This window comes from Dendropsophus ebraccatus, chromosome 13, assembly GCF_027789765.1.
Source record: "Dendropsophus ebraccatus isolate aDenEbr1 chromosome 13, aDenEbr1.pat, whole genome shotgun sequence".
In the NCBI taxonomy this organism is placed as follows: domain Eukaryota; kingdom Metazoa; phylum Chordata; class Amphibia; order Anura; family Hylidae; genus Dendropsophus; species Dendropsophus ebraccatus.
This window is the reverse complement of record NC_091466.1, coordinates 54,935,141-54,956,954: the sequence shown is the minus strand read 5'-3', so window position 1 is coordinate 54,956,954 and position 21,814 is coordinate 54,935,141. Positions and strand designations below refer to the sequence as shown.

General features: G+C 44.9%; 1 protein-coding gene across 1 annotated transcript; it reads right to left on the bottom strand.

The window, feature by feature from the left end:
• Positions 1-2,756: 2,756 nt before the first annotated feature.
• LOC138770558 (olfactory receptor 5AR1-like) lies at positions 2,757-3,725 on the bottom strand. The gene has a single exon (XM_069949663.1). The coding sequence runs from the start codon at positions 3,723-3,725 to the stop codon at positions 2,757-2,759; it is 969 nt and encodes a 322-aa protein (XP_069805764.1).
• Between the last annotated feature and the right edge of the window lie 18,089 nt (positions 3,726-21,814).

Here is a 21,814-nt window from a genome sequence, read left to right as displayed (position 1 = left end):
ACAAAAAAAAAATGACACAATTGTAGTGTTAAGTATTTTTATTTTTCATTTGTTACAGTCACAATGTGGGATCAATAACTAATATTTTAATATGGTTTAGGTACCAAATATGTTTTTCTTTTTGTTCTGGTTTATATTTTTTTTTATTTGAAAAATAGGAAAATGGGTGATTAAAACATTATGGGATGTATTTATTTATATATTTTTTTTTAAAAATCCATTTTTTTATACACATTTTGCTTAGACATACATATTTTTCTATGAGCAATACCTTAATATGTACTTTACTGATCCATCATCTTGGCAGCCTGTGCATGGATAAACCCCGACCTCTGCACTGAGACCTGCACATTTTCCTACATGCGGGCAGCTGGAGAATGGAGGGCACAGGCTGTGAAGCAGATGTCTCCTTGTCTTCTACTCTTTAACCCTTTTTTGTCTTGCAGCATATAAGTGAAGTTTGTGTTGCCAGGGCCGATTCTAGCTTTTTTGCCGCCTGAGGCGAAAACTGACAAAGGGCCCCCCCCCCCCCTCAGAGCAATGTGATGTGAATACCTGTGAATACGAGGCTTCCAGTGCCTCCTCAGCGCTTCTCATGAGGCAACTGACAGGAAACACGGCCGGGCACTGAGCCGTAACTAGTTGTAATGATAAGAACACAGGACGCTGATGCCGCCCCCCTCAAGGGCTGTGTTATCTGCCGCCTGAGGCAAACACTTCACCTCGCCTCATGGCAGATACGGGCCTGTGTGTTGCATACACACTACAGTAAATAAATGGTTAAGCAAAAGGACACAGAATTGATGACAGATACAGGTATAACAAGCCCTTTGTAAACTAGTCCTTAGCTGTGTAGTCTGGCAGTGTCACCCCCAGCACAGGACGGAAACTTTGTGGCTCCTACCTTCCCTGTGTGTGGAGGGAGGATCATGCCAGTAGAGGTGCTCCAGAGGCGGCGCTGAGACACTGTCTATGTGGAGGGCTATGTGCTGTTGTTCAGCTGTCAGTTCCAGAGGGGCAGAGGCTAGTACCATGGAAGCAGGCCACGTTTTGCAGAGGGAGGCCCGCCAGCTGCACGGACCCCGTAGCAGTTGCGTGGTCTGCCTACATGGTAGTTAAGTCACTGTTTGATCAGGTCAGCGGTCCCCACAAGTTCTTACACCAAACAGCATTAGATTTTACTTGATTAATACGTAGAACAGACAATCAATATTTATTACATACAATAATAATAAATACAAAAAAAATTACCAGCTTCATATTATTACATCTTAAAATGTGGTGAGAAAGTAAAATAATGTAAATTGTAACGTTATAATAGTATATTGTAATATGGTAAAAGTAAATGTGTATAGTGCACAATAAAGAAAATTGGGGGTAAAGGGACTCCACAGGATGCATTGTTTTCAGTGGTTGCATTGGACACAAATGGGGAATGGGTGGGACTACACAAATGATGTGTGTGCGTGTGGGGGGGGGGGGGGTGCTATAAGGAATCAGGTTAGAGGAACTTAGAGGACACTGGAGAGAAGTTAGAATGAACAGGATTGTAAAATTAGTAAAAAATCATCTACAACTAAGGGTTTAATAAGAGTTTTCAAAATAACTAGGTGGGTAGTGTATTAAGTTAGCTATAGTAATGGAAAATTACTCAGCTAAATTAAATCAGGCAGCACTTCCATTTTGAATTTGGTGCCTAAACACCCTAACAGAGGCGCCATTGTCTCTTCTCCCTGCTATTTGTACTTGTGAATTAGTAGGCGGAACTTCCTGATCCATCTCCAGCTTCAGCTCCTTCATAGTGCAGACTATACAGGACCCGTGGTGACATCATATTTGCATGTTAATGTCCTTAAGTATGTACTCTAAACAGTGTCGGACTGGGGTATCTGGGGGCCCACCAATGTAGAATCATTGAGAAACAACATGTCAGTGTTTGCACAGGTTCTAAAGCTGGGGGCGCACCAGAGTATCCTCCAGTCCTCTGGTGGGCCAGTCCGACACTGACTCTAATGTTACTGAATTGTCTCCTGACTGCAGTTTTGATTTGCACAAAATTGTGGTGAAAAAGCAGCAATTTTAAAAGATTTTTTGCAAATCATGGGAGAACTGTAGTGATGCTTTTGTAGTGCTATTTTGTAGAAATTAAAACTGCAGCCGGGAGACAATTGAGCGCATATTCTGTACTGTTATGGTCTTCTTTAGGTTCCGTCTCACTGGCAGTCCGCTCAGCCAATCACTCTTAGGGTCCTATTACACGGAGCGATTTTTAACGATTAACAACTAACGATAATCTGAAATCGTTCACCATATTACACAGAACAATGGTCTTTAGATACGATAGTTACTACAATCGTTATTGCGATTGTTTCTATGATTGTTTACTCCTTCTGATCCCAGCAAAACAATGAACAATGTGCAATTACACTGAACGATTAGTAAACAAATGTGGAGCAATTAAAGAACAATTAAGAATAATTTAAGGTTCAAATCTAAATAAATGATTAACGACATACAAACAATTTTTCGATCGTTGCCTGCAATTACACAGAACGATTATTGTTTAAATTCGAATGATATAACGATTTTTCACACGATAATCGTCCCATGTAATAGGGCCCTTACACCTTTGTGGCACCTTTTAGTGGTTGTTGGCTGTAATATACACCCTCCAGCTGCCACATATGGAGTGGTTTAAGCTCCGGAGCCCACTCTATAGTCCTTAACCACACTCATCACTTACTTGAAGGAAGAGGTTAAAAGGATTTGTGTAAAAATGAGTTTGATTTGAGAACCACTTTAACGACTAGATTCTTCCTTATGGTCCATTTGACATCTTCATTTCTGACACTGTAGATGATGGGGTTTAGCATAGGTGTCACGGCTGAGTAGAGGATAGAGATAGGCCTGTCTATGTCTGGAGAGGAAGGAGAGTGTGGCCGTAAATACAGAATCATGATGGCCCCATAGTAAACACTCACCACAATGATGTGGGAGGCGCACGTGGAGAACGCTGTATATTTTCCATGATATGTACTGATCTTGAAGATGGCAAAAAGAATATGAGTATATGAAATGAGAATTAAAAGAAAGGATAGAGTAACTATAATTCCTGTGGAAATATACATTGCTAGCTCATGGAGTTCAGTATCACTGCAGGATATATGTAAAAATGGAGGAAACTCACAAAAGTAGTGGTTGAGATGGTGGGAATGGCAGAAAGACATCTGAAAGGTGTAGATCACATGTACCATGGAGTTGATGAAGCTTGAGGTCCATGATGCAGCGGCAAAGCATATACACAGCTTCTTACTCATAATGTTGTTGTAATGTAATGGTCTACAGATGGCAGCAAACCTATCAAAGGCCATGAAGGCAAGTATAAAACACTCAGTAGACCCAAAAGCCAAATGAAGGTGCATCTGTACGGCACATTCTAGCAGAGAGATACTCCTGTCCTTGGTCAATGTGTTTATTAGGATTTTCGGTACTATGGTGGTAGAGAGGCAAATGTCAATGAAGGAGAGATTTGCGAGAAAAAAGTACATGGGGGTCTGGAGCTTTGAATTAATACATACCACAATGATCAGTAAAAGGTTTGCTAACAATGTTGTCAGATATATCACCAAGAATGCAAGGAAGCCAATAACGGCCAATGGAGGACTAGAGGACAAACCAAGGAGAATAAATCTACTCGGAGAAGAGGATTGGTTGAACGGTTCCATTATACTTGAAGGAGAACCTGACATAGACAATAAGTTTAAATCGAAATTTACTTACTGACTTTAAGAACACACATTCCTAGACTTAAAATATAATTATGACGTCTTATCATATGTATTACATCTGTGGATAGATATATACCATAATATTGAGCATGGTTGTATTTTTTTCCATGAGATCCTTTCTTATAACTTCTGGATGCTTGATTTGTGTGAACCATAAGCATAAAGTGGCTTGCCATGTAAATCTCTGGGTCAATAAACCTAGTCCAGAATCTATTGACTATGACCTTATAACACTAAAGAAATGCATCTGCTCCTAATCTCTTTAATTAAGTAGTCAATGATTACTTTCTCTGGGAGACAGTTCTATAGTTACTGGCTGCTCATACAGTAATGGATCCCCTTCTGTGCTGGTGTAAAAACACTTTTCCTCTAGGTTTAGAGGATGTCCCCTTGTTATAGATATAGACATGAGTATCAGAGTTTAATAAGGCTGAAAGAAGACAAGAGTCCATCAGGTTCAACCTACAGAAACCCTACTGTGTTGATCCAGAGGAAGGCAAAAACCCTTGTAAGGCAGATGACAATTGCCTCATCACAGGGAGAAAATATCTTCATGACTCCAATGGCAATCAGTATAAATCCCTGGATTAACGTATCCCAGAAGTCGAATGCCCATAACTTGTAATATTTTTGTGGTGGTGAAACCTTCTATCGTCCAGACATAGAGGAAAGAAGGTTTGACCATCAACACAGACGCAGGTTCTTTACTGTAAGAGCAGTGTGACTATGGAACTCTCTGCCACATGATGTTGCCATGGCTGATTCGTTAAATAAGTTCAAGGGAGTATAAATAGATCGATGTCCCCTTGTTATAGATATAGACAAGTGTATAAACAGAACATATCAGAGATATTTGTACTTCCCTGATACATTTGTACATAGTTATACCTTAGTCATTTTTTTTTCTAAATTAACCCATAGCTGCACCAGGACGTTACTGAATGTCCTCATGCCGCTATGGGGGTTCAGAGGGGGGTCGCCGCTCTGAACTGCCGCGATCCCGGGTGCCGCATGTAGCCCGTGATCGCGGCTATTAGCGGGCACGGTCCGATCGCCGTGCCCGCTAATGAAGTACTTAGAAGCAGCTGTCAAAGTTGACAGCTGCTTCTAAATACTTTCTCATCTCCATTTCTGGTGGTCTAGTGGGGGGATCGCCCCCCCGCGTCGCGATTGCGGGGGGGGGGGGGGGCGATCCCTGCATCCGTCGCGGGCCGGGGTCTGCGCCGTAATGGCGCTGATCCCAGCTCGGCATTCTATTGCTTTTGGATGCAGCAGCCAAAAGCAATAGAACACCGATCTCATGGATTCATGCAGTATAACTATACTGCATGGATCTCTATGAGAGATCAGAGTACATATACTAGAAGTCCCCCAGGGGGGCTTCTAGTATATGTGTAAAGTAAAAGAAAAAATTATTTTTAATAACACAAAATCCCCTCCCCTAATAAAAGTCTGAATCACCCCCTTTCCCCATTTTATAAATAAAAATAAATAAATAAATAAACAAACATGTTTGCTATCGCCGTGTGCGTAATCAGCCGAACTATTAATGAATCACATTCCTGATCTCACACGGTAAACGGCGTAAGCGCAAAAAAAAGTGCAAAATTGCGCATTTTTGGTCGCATCAAATCCAGAATAATTGTAATAAAAAGCGATCAAAAAGTCATATATGCGCAATCAAGGTACTGATAGAAAGATCACATCATGGCGCAAAAAATGACACCTCACACAGACCCATAGACCAAAGGATAAAAGCGCTATAAGCCTGGGAATGGAGCGATTTTAAGGAACATATATTTTCTTTAAAAGGTTTTAATTTTTTACAAGCCACCAAATCAAATAAAAGTTATACATGTTACATATCGTTGTAATTGTAACAACTTAAGGAACATATATAACAAGTCAGTTTTACCCTAGGGCGAACGGAGTAAACCCCCCCCCCCTTAAAAACAAAAAAAAAAAAACATTTTTTTTTTTCAATTTCACCACACATATACTTTTTTTCTGTTTTCCCGGCACATTTTAGGCAAAAATTACATCTGCCATAGCAAAGTACAATTAGTTGCGCAAAAAATAAGGGCTCATTTGGGTCTCTAGGTGGAAAAATGCAGGCGCTATGGCCTTATATACACGAGGAGGGAAAAACGAAAGCGCAAAAATGAAAACTGGCTGTGTCCCCTAAGGGTTAAATAACCCTAATTGTGATTACCTTGCCGTGTCCAGCTCACCTATATCTTTCTTGTTTACTGCTGCCCAAAACTGTACACAATATTATATATGCAGTCTGACTAGTTTTTTGTATTTCTTTGTCATGTGTATATATTAAGACCTTCGCTTCAGTAACATGTATATATATACGTTACTACTGCACATACCCTGCGCAGTAGGAATGTATATATACGTTCCCTGTACTGATGGGGTTATCAACAAGAGCGGGAGCGCTGCAGAGAGAGCGATCCCGCTCACATCAGTCTCCGGGGCCACAGGTTAACCCTAAATCTACAGCGATCGCAGCGTTTAAAGGTGTTCAGTGACAGATAAAGCATCTGTCACTGAGTGATCGGGACCCCCGCAGCCATGCTGCGGGGGTCCCGATCGCATGTGCCGACAGGCGGGGGTAAGCTCCTTACCTCCGTCCTGTCGGATTGGCGATCTATGTGTAGTCTGCTCTCAGGCAGGCTCTATACATAGATCGCCCATAACACTGATCTACAGTATGCTATAGCATAGCATAGAACAGTACATGCAATCTAATGATTGCATATTTTACTGTGTTAAAAGTTTTAAAAAAGTGTAATAAAAAAGTTTTTTAAAAAAAAACCTTATGAACCCCCTCCAATAAAAGTTTAAAATACCCCCTTGCCCATTATAAAAATGTAAATATAAATAAATAAGCATATTACATATCGTAGCGTGCGGAATTGTCCGATCTATTAAAATATAACATTATTGTTCCCGCACGGTGAACAGTGTAAGCGGAAACAAAAGAAAATGCACCAGGATTGCTGATTTTATCAAATAATATATCACAAAAAAATTCATAAAGAGAAATTAAAATTTTTCTGCTACATCAATATGATATTAATAAAAACTAGAGATCATGGCGCAAAAAAATGATGCCCCAACCAGCCCTGTAGGTAGAAAAATAAAAGCGCTATGGCTCTTAGAAGGCGGGGAAGAACATTGCATTAATTTGACCCGGACATTTGTGCATCAAAGGGCTCTGTCTTGAAGGGGTTGATAACCAAGCAGTTTTCTTAGTTTTTCAGAATATATACTGTGGGTGAACACGTTAAAACAACATGTCCTATTGTTCTTAATTCAATAAAAAAAAAGAATTTCAGTCCTATAACATACTAGAGTATATCCCGGTAATCTGTATTACCCTACAATAATAGACAATTTTTTTACCTTTTTTTTTTTTTTTTTAGATTTTTGATGTCCAATTATCCAGTAGTGGGGGTTTTCAGATTAGTACTGTGGATACATTATTAAGAGCTTAAAATATACTCTTACTTATATACAATGTTACAAACTCTTTAATTGTCTCAGGAGCAATTGCTAAGCCACGAAAACAAATTATTTTGCCAACAGGGATTTGGCCTTAATTGGAACATTTGCTTCTTTTTTTTGTTTGTTTGTATGGTATAGGATTTCTACAAACATTGATTCAAAGATTAACTGATTTTGAATATAGATGAGCAAACAGAACTTCCTGAACTGAAATTCGTTATGAACTGTGTAGAAAGTTAAGTTCGCGATTGAGTTGAATTATTTGTAAAGTTTTCTTTTTTTAAAGTTAATATAGAACAGGTCCAAAATGGTGACCGCACATTCAAAAGCCCAGATGCAATGAGTTGTTCTTAATGCCTTGCAGCCGGGCAATCATCTGCAAGGCAAAACACCTGACCTCATCATTTTAATTGTGGATATAGGTCTGTTGTGACCCTCTAAAACATTGTGGTTAATAGAGATGAGCGAACCGGGTTCGGGTTCGAGTCGATCCGAACCTGAACGTTCGGTATTTGATTAGCGGTGGCTGCTCAACTTGGATAAAGCTCTAAGGTTGTCTGGAAAACATGGATACAGCCAATGACTATATCCATGATTTCCACATAGCCTAAGGGCCCTATTCCACCGGACGATTATCGTTCAGATTATCGTTAAATCGTTCTAATCTAAACGATAATCGTTCGGTTGAAATGCAGTTAACGATTAACGCCTGAACGAGAAATCGTTGATCGCTTTATAAGACCTGGACCTATTTTTATCGTTGCTCGTTCGCAAAACATTCGCAAATCGTTCGCATTTAATAAGACATCGTTCGGTCGTTCGCAATAGATACGAACGCAATAGCGAATAAATAGCGAAGAAAAAACTATCGCAATTACGATCATAAGTAACCATTATCTTTCCATGGAAATGAGTGAACGTTTTCAGGTCTTTCGCAATAGCGGTCATTTGAGATCGTTAACGATTATGCAAACGATAATCGTCCGGTGGAATAGGGCCCTTAGGGCTTTATCCAACTTCAGCAGCCACCGCAAATCAAATGCAGAAAGTTCGGGTTCGGATCGACTCGAGCATGCTGGAGGTTCGCTTATCTCTAGTGGTTAACAGCCTGTTATGACCCTCATTATAATTATGGGTAAAACCTGTTATGACCCTCATTTTAATTGTGGATAAATTCCTGTTGTGACCCTAATTATAACTGTGGATAAAAGCCTATTGTGACCGTCTAATAAATTGTGAATAAAAGCCTGTTATGACCCTCATTATAATTGTGGGTACGAACCTGTTGTCACAATCTAAAAATTGTGGATGAGGAGGGGCATGCAAGATGGGACGCAGTGGTGTGACCTGCAGTTGCTCATTGAGGACTACAGCCTTCATCCTAGCTGTTTGGGGGCTTTCCCAACATGTCGGGCATGCTGGTGACAGCCAGCCTGATGATGGTGGCTCCCCTACTGATCTTCGCACAGTAAAGTTTTTAAAAGACAAATCTTTGTCTTTGCGACTGCTATTGAAGTAATGCCACACTGCAGGAGACCTGCCCCTTTAGGAGGGGAATGCTTGCGGGATCACTTGGTATGGCCCGCCTTCTCTCTCCTTTCACACCACAGATCCCTCCAACCCTGAATTGCTGGGTCCAGTCGACTCACCGATTGCTTCCTCGTCCACCCCCTCCTCACTACCCTGAGGCTTTAAAAGACACTATCTCCCCCAGTGCATCCTGAAACAATATGCGTGCTGCAAAATTGACTGACCATGTTATCCGCAATCCATGTCAACAACACCTGTTTGCACTGCTTTAGGTTCAGTAGTGGCGTACGCAAAACCCCTTCTAACAGGGACCGCTGGCCTGCATAAGGTGTGGTGTTGTTGTGCCTCTGCAGCAGGTTCTAATTTAAGATGCCCTGCACCCTGATCAGTATGGCCACATCCTCACCCACGTCCAGGGCCGTCTTAACAGCATTATGGGCCCCTGGGCAGAGGTGCGAATTGGGCCCCCCCCCCCACCGCCGCCATCAAATCCCCCACATCTTTGCATATAGTGCGCCCCATAGTAGCCAATTCCCCCATATAGTGCCCCCCATAGTAGCCAGTGCCCCCCATAGTAGCCAGTACCCCCATAGTAGCTAGTACCCCCCATAGTAGCCAGTGCCCCCCATAGTAGCCAGTGCCCACCATAGTAGCCAGTACCCCTAAAGTAGCCAGTGCCCCCCATAGTAGCCAGTACCCCTATAGTAGCCAGTACCCCTAAAGTAGCCAGTGCCCCCCATAGTAGCCAGTACCCCTATAGTACCCAGTGCCCCTATAGTAGCCAGTGCCCCCCATAGAAGCCAGTACCCCTATAGTAGCCAGTGCCCCCCATAGTAGCCAGTGCCCCCCATAGTAGCCAGTGCCCCCATAGTAGCCAGTACCCCTATAGTAGCCAGTGCCCCCCATAGTAGCCAGCACCCCTATAGTAGCCAGTGCCCCCCATAGTAGCCAGTGCCCCCATAGTAGCCAGTGCCCCCCATAGTAGCCAGTACCCCAATAGTAGCCAGTGCTCCCCATAGTAGCCAGTACCCCTATAGTAGCCAGTGCCCCCCATAGTAGCCAGTGCCCCATAGTAGCCAGTGCTCCCCATAGTAGCCAGTGCTCCCCATAGTAGCCAGTGCCCCCCATAGTAGCCAGTGCCCCCCATAGTAGCCAGTGCCCCCCATAGTAGACAGTGCCCCCATAGTAGACAGTGCCCCCCATAGTAGCCAGTGCCCCCATAGTAGCCAGTGACCCCCAAAACAACAAACCAGTTACTCACCTGTCTGCCGGCCCCAGCAGCTGATGTCTCCCGTCAGTGCGCACTCCCGTCATTCTCCGGCACAGGCGGCGGGGTACAGAGAGACTGCCTGTGCCGGAAGTGTCCGGCTGCACGACATATCCAGGACACAGGCAGCGTCTCGGTACCCCGCTGCCTGTGCCGGAGGATGTCGGGAGTGCGCACTGACGGGAGAGGAGCTGCTGGGGCCGGCGGACGGGTGAGTTCCTGGACTGCCGGCCCCTTCTATCGCCACTTAGCTGAGCCGATCAGAAGCCCAGGAAAGTGCTGCTCATTGCACTTTCCTGGGCTTCTGATCGGCTCAGCTGAGAAGCGATAGAAGGGGCGGGCAGAGGGGGTCGCTCAGGGCCGCTCACTATGCATATACTTAGTGAGCGGCAATACAGGGGGCGGGACGGCTTCCTTGCGGTGCTCAGCCCTGCTTGGAAGCCGTCTTCGCTTTATAGGACGCACTTAGTTTTATAAGTGCGTCTTATAAAGCAAAAAATACAGGTGTGTCCCAGAGGGCAGGGGCCCCCTAGGACGCAAGGGCCCCGGGCAGCCGCCTACCCTGCCCAATGGGTAAGACGGCCCTGCCCACGTCCTCATCCCTTTACACTACTTTTCCCACATTTTTTATTTATTATCAAATTGAAAATAGTCTACAACAGCATATACTTAGTTTCCACCACTACACTGTGGTACTAGGTCACTGGTATTATAGTACTATAGTGTACAGCAGATGATTTTTGGTGCTTTCTTTTACAGAAAGGGATCACACTAGCCAGAAAAAGAAATGGATTTAAGTTTTGGACAGTAGAGAGTATATTACTGTCAGAAAATAAGTGTAGCACAGTATACAGTGGCGTATACTCAGTCCCCACCACTACACTGTTGCACTACACTGTCAGGGTCTGGGCCACATCGACAGCATCCCTAGTAACTGGTCCAGCCGGTTGCTGAGGGCACGCCAATGGCGTCCCTAGCTGCCGGCTTGATTGCTAGGGACGCAGCGGCATCCTTGGATCCTGTTGCGGCCGGGGCCGCCCTCCCATCGGCTGAGCGGGCACAGCTGTTCTGCATTTTGTATGACTGACTTGTGGCCGACACTGCCAGTCAGATTTAGATATGTGTCTTGAGGTTGAAGTCTCCAGGTCCCATAAGTATCCTCCCACATTTGTGTTCCCTGCCTGCCAGCCTCATACCCTGAGTACCTGATTTTTATTCAGGCTTATTCGACTTTCTGACTTGACTTTGTGACTATCCCCTTGGACTTCGTTTTTGTTCTGTGCAGACCGCTAGATGCCGACCCGGACCGCTTAGCTTTGGTGTTTGTGTCCATCTTGTCTTCGTTTGGTGTTCACTTATACAGGCGGGCGGGTGCCAGTGCCTGGGCAGCACCTGTCTATTTTTCATCCAGTTCCCTAACACTGACAGACACTGGTTAGACTATAATACTAACTGGTACTATACTATATGGCATATGATACAGTGAAACCTTTCAAAAAGAACACTTCTTTGAGAAGACCACCCCCCTTCCAGACCGATTTTTTTTAAACCAATTTTTTAACCATTATTTCCTATAGGCAATGCCTCTTTTTTTTAGAAAAACACCTCCCAATCTGACCAAAGACCATTTTTTTGTGCAGATTTTGTAGCTGAAGACTTACATGTCAAAATTGCTGCCTGACAGCGCTGACAAGGCCATGATGAAGGAGACAGGAACGTGTGAGCAGGACGAGAGAGGGAGGAGGGTGAAAGGAGGGGGCATGGCTGAGCTGGGAGGAGGAAGATAGAGCTCCATAGCATCCAGGAACAGCACCCACAGTGGCCTTGTGGTACAGAGCGGGGAGCAGCTCCAACACAACCCTCCAGACCGACCCCCTTCTTCCCTTGTAATTATCATTCTCTGGATGATACTAGCACACAAACCTGTATCATCTGTGGTGGATCCCAGCTGTCCAGGGCCCACCACAACTGTCAGCACTGGAGCCATGCTGACAGTTAACTCTATAAATGCTGTGGTCAGCGTGACTGCAGCATCTATAGGCATAGAGCTGATACCAGTAATAGAATGGTGTATAGAGCTGATACCAGTGATGGAACAGAATGCTATGTAGAGCTAATACCAGTGATGTAATAGAATGGCGTATAGAGCTGATACCAGTAATGGAATAGCATGGTGTATACAGCTGATACCAGTGATGTAATAGAATGGTGTATACAGCTAATACCAGTGATGTAATAGAATGGTGTATAGAGCTTATACCTTTGATGTAATAGATGAGTGTATAGAGCTGATACCAGTGATGTAATAAAATAGTGTACAGAGCTGATACCAGTGATGGAATAGCATGGTGTATACAGCTGAGACCAGTGATGTAATAGAATGGTGTATAGAGCTGATACCAGTAATGGAATAGCATGGTGTATACAGCTGAGACCAGTGATGTAATAGAATGGTGTATACAGCTAATACCAGTGATGTAATAGAATGGTGTATAGAGCTTATACCTTTGATGTAATAGATGAGTGTATAGAGCTGATACCAGTGATGTAATAAAATAGTGTACAGAGCTGATACCAGTGATGGAATAGCATGGTGTATACAGCTGATACAGTTCCAATAATAGTTTTAGGGCTGGGCAATACTTCCCATATGTAGGGATGTACGAAAAAAGTTCATAATACTGTAATGTTTGCTGTATCAATGCTGTCTGGTTAAACACATGATAAAAGACATGATTGTGTTCTCTTTTATCATTATATATGTAAAAATGTGTGCTGTACATGTTCTGGCTTCAATTAGACACTTAAGGCTATGTTCACACTCTGTAAGAGACCGGCCATTCCATGACCCCAGCCGGGTCACAGAATGTCCGGTCTCTGCACAGATCATCCAGGCCGGTACTGCATCAGCATGCGCCCGCATCAGAACACTCCACAGCACACAATAAAGCAAGCGGCTGGAGACGCTCACTTCATTGTGTGAATTGACAGAGCTTTGTCACTTATTTGCAAGTCCACATGGGATCCCGGCCGGAGCGTATACGATGTGTATTCGCGGCGGGAGCAAATCAACAGATGACGGGACATGTGTACATGCCGACCCCTGCAGAGATTTTTAGCCCAACATCAGTTTTCATGGAGCTGTGTAAAATCTTTACACCTCTTTCAAGATATGGCAGCACGCATGGAAAGGCTGCTCAAAACATCTTGCGAAAAAAGAGGCCTCTTAGGCTAGGTTCACACTGCGTTTCAGTATCTGTTTAGCGGATCCGTTCTTTTTAACGGTCAAAAAAGTAGTGTCAACAGTACTTTATCGTGTGTCAAAAAAAACGCATCCGTTTTTTTTATAATGGAAGTCAATGGAAAAACGGATCAAAAACGGATGCACACAAATGCATCCGTTTTTTGCAATCCGTTTTTGGAAAAAAAAACTGATCTGTTAAACGGATGCTGAAAACGCAGTGTGAACCTAGCCTTAAGCATGCTGGAGAAAAAGCGCCCAGCGCCGCGCAATCTGTGCAGAATCAACGAAGGGATTCTACAGAAACCATACTGCTACCCGCAATTCCTGAATTGGATGATATCAGAGTCTACCAAGACACCGCCGGTAAGCAACACTCCATAATTCCAAACAATAATCAGGTTTGTCATACAGAACACTCTTTAAACACATATCCAGATAACACATCAGCAGCTTGCAGTATTTGGTCCCCTACTGTTAACCGCGGCCAATGGCCGACAGAGTCATTATTCTTATTAAGTGAAATGGCCGGTTTAAGCGTTTACTTTGTTGATTTGCGCAATCACTTAATGTATATATTGAACAGATACAAAGCATTGTGTCTCTGTATGCCAGATAAGAACTGAGGCAAGAAATGACTTCTCTAATCACGTCTAAACTAAAAAAGACAGAGAGTCCGGTTCTGAGAAATCCGAAGCTTTCAGTTTGTTCAGCTAGTGTTGAACGTGGTCAATGGCCTACAGAGTCATTATGTTTAATGAGTGAAATGGGTGGTTTTTAGCCTTTACTTTATTGATTTGCGCAGTCGGTTATCATGTATACTGCATCGATACACAGAGCTGGGTATGAGTATGCCCAGCCACACCCTCCAAATACAATTAGCAGAATTACACCAGCTAATGGTTTCTCTAGTCGAGACCAGTCTAATAATCCCTGAGACGTTGTGTCTGAGAAGCCCGCACCAACCCTTATGACTAGACATGGTCGGTGGCAGATCGAATAAAATTCACAAACAGAAATCGATTCAACTAAAAAGATCGAGGGTTGTAAAACGTTCTGTTAAAATCCTGACTAATTCTAAAAAGGCTTCATGTGTCAGAATGAGCAGAACTGGTCGTAGGACTAACAGTGGATTTGTATCAATCGCTACTCACAGCAGTAAACCACAACTGTGTGAATCAAACACTAGGGAGGGCGCTACACTGCACCAGCAACATACACAAGATTATAGCGATTATAGCTTACAAGGCCGAAGTAATGCCTGTATGGTTAACAGGATGAGTGAGCAGAATACAACACACCTGCCAGCACTACAACAACAACAAAATACACAAGATTATAGCAGCCCTATAATTACAGCAACAACAACAAGGGTGGGTTCACACTGAGGAATTCTTGCGGATTTTCAGGGGGATTCCGCGGCAATGAACATTGTGAATGTACATTGGCTTTAATAGGCTTTCCGCTTATTTGTTCACACAGCGGAATTTCTGCACTGAAAATTTCGCTGTGGATTCCGCTGTCAAGTCTTTGGGCGGATTCCGCTATAGGAATCCTATTGAAGTCATTGGGGCCAGTAGGTGAGGCGGACAGCAGCGGCAACCATCTTGGAGGAGGTGAGGAGGAAGGGGGGGAGAGAAACCTGGGGATGGGGGAGAGAAACAGCGGAGAGAAGCAGGGGGGAGAGAAGTATGGTGGAGAGAAGCACAAGAGAGAAGCATGGGGGAGAGAAGCACAGGAGAGAAGCAGGGGGGAGAGAAGCACAGGAGAGAAGCAGGGGGGAGAAGTATGGTGGAGAGAAGCATGGGGAAGAGAAGCACAGGAGAGAAGCATGGGGGAGAGAAACACAGGAGAGAAGCATGGTGGAGAGAAGCACAGGAGAGAAGCATGGGGGAGAGAAGCACAGGAGAGGAGCAGGGGGGAGAAGTATGGTGGAGAGAAGCACAGGAGAGAAGCATGGTGGAGAGAAGCACAGGAGAGAAGCATGGAGGAGAGAAGCACAGGAGAGAAGCAGGGGGGGGAAAATATGGTGGAGAGAAGCACAGGAGAGAAGCAGGGGGGAGAAGTATGGTGGAGAGAAGCACAGGAGAGAAGCATGGGGGAGAGAAGCACAGGAGAGAAGCAGGGGGGAGAGAAGCACAGGAGAGAAGCAGGGGGGAGAAGTATGGTGGAGAGAAGCATGGGGAAGAGAAGCACAGGAGAGAAGCATGGGGGAGAGAAACACAGGAGAGAAGCATGGTGGAGAGAAGCACAGGAGAGAAGCATGGGGGAGAGAAGCACAGGAGAGGAGCAGGGGGGAGAAGTATGGTGGAGAGAAGCACAGGAGAGAAGCATGGTGGAGAGAAGCACAGGAGAGAAGCACAGGAGAGAAGCAGGGGGGAGAAGTATGGTGGAGAGAAGCACAGGAGAGAAGCATGGGGGAGAGAAGCATGGGGGAGAGACGCACAGGAGAGAAGCAGGGGGGAGAAGTATGGTGGAGAGAAGCACAGGAGAGAAGCATGGGGGAGAGAAGCACAGGAGAGAAGCATGGGGGAGAGAAGCATGGGGGAGAGACGCACAGGAGAGAAGCATGGAGGAGAGAAGCACAGGAGAGAAGCAGGGGGAGAAGTATGGTGGAGAGAAGCATGGGGGAGAGAAGCACAGGAGAGAAGCAGGGGGGAGAAGTATGGTGGAGAGAAGCAGGGGGAAGAGAAGCACAGGAGAGAACCGGGAGGTTGAAGTATGGTGGAGAGAAGCACAGGAGAGAAGCAGGGGGGAGAAGTATGGTGGAGAAAAGCAGAGGAGAGAAGCATGGGGGAGAGAAGCACAGGAGAGAAGCAGGGGGGAGAGAAGCACAGAAGAGAAGCAGGGGGGAGAAGTATGGTGAAGAGAAGCACAGGAGAGAAGCATGGGGGAGAGAAGCACAGGAGAGAAGCAGGGGGAGAAGTATGGTGGAGAGAAGCACAGGAGAGAAGCATGGGGGAGAGAAGCACAGGAGAGAAGCATGGGGGAGAGAAGCAGGGGGGAGAAGTATGGTGGAGAGAACCACAGGAGAGAAGCATGGGGGAGAGAAGCGCAGGAGAGAAGCATGGGGGAGAAAGGCACAGGAGAGAAGCAGGGGGGAGAAGTATGGTGGAGAGAAGCACAGGAGAGAAGCATGGTGGAGAGAAGCACAGGAGAGAAGCATGGAGGAGAGAAGCACAGGAGAGAAGCAGGGGGGGAAAAATATGGTGGAGAGAAGCAGGGGGGAGAAGTATGGTGGAGAGAAGCACAGGAGAGAAGCATGGGGGAGACAAGCACAGGAGAGAAGCATGGGGGAGAGAAGCATGGGGGAGAGACGCACAGGAGAGAAGCATGGAGGAGAGAAGCACATGAGAGAAGCAGGGGGAGAAGTATGGTGGAGAGAAGCATGGGGGAGAGAAGCACAGGAGAGAAGCAGGGGGGAGAAGTATGGTGGAGAGAAGCAGGGGGAAGAGAAGCACAGGAGAGAACCGGGAGGTTGAAGTATGGTGGAGAGAAGCATGGGGAAGAGAAGCACAGGAGAGAAGCAGGGGGGAGAAGTATGGTGGAGAAAAGCAGAGGAGAGAAGCATGGCGGAGAGAAGCACAGGAGAGAAGCAGGGGGGAGAGAAGCACAGGAGAGAAGCAGGGGGGAGAAGTATGGTGAAGAGAAGCACAGGAGAGAAGCATGGGGGAGAGAAGCATGGGGGAGAGAAGCACAGGAGAGAAGCAGGGGGAGAAGTATGGTGGAGAGAAGCACAGGAGAGAAGCATGGGGGAGAGAAGCACAGGAGAGAAGCATGGTGGAGAGAAGCATGGGGGAGAGAAGCAGGGGGGAGAAGTATGGTGGAGAGAACCACAGGAGAGAAGCATGGGGGAGAGAAGCGCAGGAGAGAAGCATGGGGGAGAAAGGCACAGGAGAGAAGCAGGGGGGAGAAGTATGGTGGAGAGAAGCACAGGAGAGAAGCATGGGGGAGAGAAGTATGGTGGGGAGAAGCATGGGGGAGAGAAGCACAGGAGAGAAGCACAGGAGAGAAGCGCAGGAGAGAAGCATGGGGGAGAAAGGCACAGGAGAGAAGCAGGGGGGAGAAGTATGGTGGAGAGAAGCACAGGAGAGAAGCATGGGGGAGAGAAGTATGGTGGGGAGAAGCATGGGGGAGAGAAGCACAGGAGAGAAGCACAGGAGAGAAGCAGGGGGTAGAAGTATGGTGGAGAGAAGCACAGGAGAGAAGCAGGGGGGAGAAGTATGGTGGAGAGAAGCACAGGAGAGAAGCAGGGGGAGAAGTATGGTGGAGAGAAGCACAGGAGAGAAACATGGGGGAGAGAAGCACAGGAGAGAAGCATGGGGGAGAGAAGCACAGGAGAGAAGCATGAAGGAGAGAAGCAGGGGGGAGAAGTATGGTGGAGAGAAGCACAGGAGAGAAGCAGGGGGAGAAGTATGGTGGAGAGAAGCACAGGAGATAAGCGGGGGGAGAAGTATGGTGGAGAGAAGCACAGGAGAGAAGCAGGGGGGAGAGAAGCACAGGAGAGAAGCGGGGGAGAAGTATGGTGGAGAGAAGCACAGGAGAGAAGCATGGGGGAGAGAAGCACAGGAGAGAAGCAGGAGGGAGAAGTATGGTGGAGAGAAGCACAGGAGAGAAGCAGGGGGGAGAGAACCAGGGGGGAGAAGTATGGTGGAGAAAAGCATAGGAGAAAAGCCTGGGGGAGAGAAGCACAGGAGAGAAGCAGGGGGAGAAGTATGGTGGAGAAAAGCACAGGAGAGAAGTAGGGGGGAGAAGAAAACAGGCCCAGGTTTCACACTGAGTGAGAATAAATACATTTAGAATCTATATTATTAACTATATGTATAATATGTACTGTTTTAGTGTCATTTTTTGCCATTTTGGTTGGTGGTGTGCCCCGGGATTTTTTAAGTATAAAAAGTGTGTCACGGCTCAAAAAAGGTTGAAAATAACTGTACTAGAGCATTTCTTTCATAGACAGAGAAACCTAAATGACTTTGATGCTCTTGGGTATATTGATCACTTTAGACTTGTGAATCTAGACCACATACAATCGTTTGTGGATGCTGTTGCCTCCATTCACAAGGGCATTCATTCTCTACTGGACAGAATCTTCAGAGATATTAACCCTGGCGATTTTGTTCAGTTAGGGCTTGTAGGGGGCAACAGCTTAAACCCGGTATACTCAATGAAGCAGTCCAGGGAGGCTTTTAATGCAGAAAGTTTCTTAAATTCTGTAGCCAACGCCTTGCAGAGTAATGCTCAGGTTTTAAGCAATGATGGTCGGAAACTTGTAGTCACAGTGGTGAGGAATAGAAGAGGCGGCAGAAAACGCCGTTTGAAATCTATTGCTGACAGCCAGATCATTCATCAGAGAAGGCGCTGGTTGTATGATTTTTATAATTACGACTCCAATTTGTGCTTAGCGGCTAGCTTGTGTGCCCTTACGGCTGACGGCAATGTTAGTGATGCATGCTTATTGGAACAGGCGAAGCAGATACATTCTGATTTGGCTATTCCTGATTACGAGTTAGTGAGTTTTACATTTACATTTACGCTACAACATTATGCGGAATAGGTTGGTGGAAATCTGAGGGCAAAAACTGCACGCAGAAATCTGTACGTTTCTTTAACGATGGCAGTTTTGATGGTTATACTTTTATAGCACACAATTCTGGAAAGTATGATTGTTATTTTATTGATTGTTATTTTATTGTGAAGGAACTAATTAGTGAGAAGTTGGTTGTTAAAATGATTACTTAAGGCAGCAAACTTTTGTGTGTTACGTTACCTGATTTGAACTGAAGGTTCATAGAATCTCTAAATTTCATACCTATGAAGCTTAGCAAATTGCCAAGGGCTATGGGATTTTCAGGTTTAAAGGGTCACTTTCCACACTTTTTTAACACTGAAGAAAATCAGAACTATGTTGGCATCCTACCGGCTGTCAAATTTTATGGTGTTGAGTATGTGATGCCTAGTGAGAAAAAGTGGTATGCGTGTCAAAAAAACAGTAGGTTTGATTTTCAGACTGAACTAAAGGCCTACTGCAAACAAGATGTTCAGGTTTTGAGACAGACCTGTGTACGTTACAGACACAGAGTGATGGAGATGACGAGTAAAAAGGTTAAAAAATACTGTAAACGTGATGACGTGTATGTTGAGGTGATTGAGAGCGTTGATCCTTTTCAACTCATTACTCTGGCTACTGTATGTATGGCAATGTATAGATTTAAGTTTCTTCCAAAAAACAAAATTGCCATCCTACCAGAAGACAATTACAACAAAACAAAAAAGCGTTTTTCAACACTGGCTATTCAGTGGCTTATGTATGTCGCTGAAACAGAGAACAATGACATTCAGCAAACATTAAAAGGTGATGAAAAGCAGGTATTGAAATATTTTTTAGACGGTTATGCCTATGTTAATGGTCAACACATAGCATTTCAATTTCAGGGTTGCTTTTACCACGGCTGCCCTGTCTGCTATAATAAAAATGATATAAACAATGTCACAAACACTAACTATGGCCAGCTTTATCATGCTTTCTTGCTTAAAAAACGTTTTTTTTTACACAGCAGAGGGTATGTAGTGCGCCTGATGTGGGAGCATGAGAGAAAGTAAATGGTTGAGAAGGATACTAACCTTCAAGCGTTTCTTCTTAAAATGCAGTTCCCAGAGCCGCTAGACCCACGTGATGCGCTTTATGGCAGTAGCACTAATGCTATTAAAGGGGTTATCCAGCGCTACAAAGACATGGCCACTTTTTCCCCTACTGTTGTCTCCAGTTCAGGTGTGGTTTGCAATTAAGCTCCATTTACTTTAATGGAACTGAGTTTCAAAACCCCAACCAATCTGGAGACAAGAGTAGGGGTAAAGTGGCCATGTTTTTGTAGCGCTGGATAACCCCTTTAAGCTCTATCACAAGCAGGCTCAAGGGGAAACAATACATTACTATGATTTCACAAGTCTGTATCCGTTTGTCAAAAAAACCAAAACGTATCCTGTAGGGCACCCTTACATCATTTATAATCATTTTAAATACATCAAAAATTACTTTGGGTTTGCCAGAGTTAAGGTGTACCCACTGAGAGATTTGTTTTTCCCAGTACCCCCAGTCAAATTGAACAAAAAATTAATATCCCCCCTTTGCTACACCTGCACCTTAAATTTACTGACTGATGTCTGTACACATTCCGAGTAAGAGCGTTCTCTGACAGGAACATGGTGCACTATTGAGATAGAAATGGCCTTGGGAAAAGGGTATAGACACGCACACATTTACGAAATATGGGATTTTCCATCAGTTTCAGAGAATCCATTTGCGCCATACATCAAGCTACATCTTAGGGAGAAACAGGAAGCATCTGGTTATCCCAGCTGGTGCATTACTGAGGCGCAGAAAAGACAGTACATTGATGCCTTTCTTTAGAAAGAAGGTGTGCAATTAGATGAGTCAAGTATTGAGGTTAACCAAGCTGAAAGAAAGATCTCTAAGCTTTTCTTAAACTCTTTATGGGGTAAGTTTGCTCAGAGATCTAATTTACCATGTACAAGCATCGTTAATGACCATGACCAGCTCTTTAAGGCCCCATTCACACGTCCGTGTCAGTTTTTACTGTCAGGAAATCCTGATCAGGAGACCTCAAATGTCATAAGGAAAGTATCAGGATTTCCTGACAGTAATCCGTTTTTACTTTCAGGAAACCATCAGGAAAAACCTTCAGGATTTCCCGATGAGAAAAAAAAATGTTCTCAATATGGTGTAGAATGCCAGGTACCCACACAGCCCCTAGTGTACCTGGATGGCCACAGGCTGCAGAAGGGCGGGTGGTGGGGGGGTCGGGCGACAGGCAGTCCTGTGCTGAGGTCCGGGTGCCTCAGCAGGGCTGGCTCTCTACCAATCCGGAATCGCGGGCACTTTCCTGATGTACATCAGGAAAATGCCCGTGATTCCGGCGCTCCCATAGACTTCCATAGGGGCATCCCTGCCGGATTTCCGGACGAAAATAGGACAGGATCTAAAAAATCCGGTCCTATTTTCCGGAACGGACACCCTTCCGGAAAAATCCGGAAGGGTGTCAGTGTCTAATGTTAACCTATGACTCTGAAAATCCGTCCGGATTTCCTGATAGGAAATCCAGACAGATTTTCCGGACGCGTGAAGGGGGCCTAAGTGTTTTTCCCTTACTATGAAGTGTCAGAGTTAAATTTTGTTGATGACGAAACTGCAACCGCAAATTGGAAATACACAAAGGTTCGCTACACAATTAACAAAAATACAAACATTTTTATAGCCTTTTTTACAATGGCTTACGCCAGATAAGAGTTGTACAATCTTCTGGATAGACTGCATTAGAGGTGTCTTTATCACAATACAGATTCAGTCATTTTTGTACAGCGAGAAGGTGATTGGAACCCGCCTTTAGGTGACTATTTGGGAGAGCTCACCAGTCTTCCTGACTGAACATTCATCACAGAATTTGTTTCTGC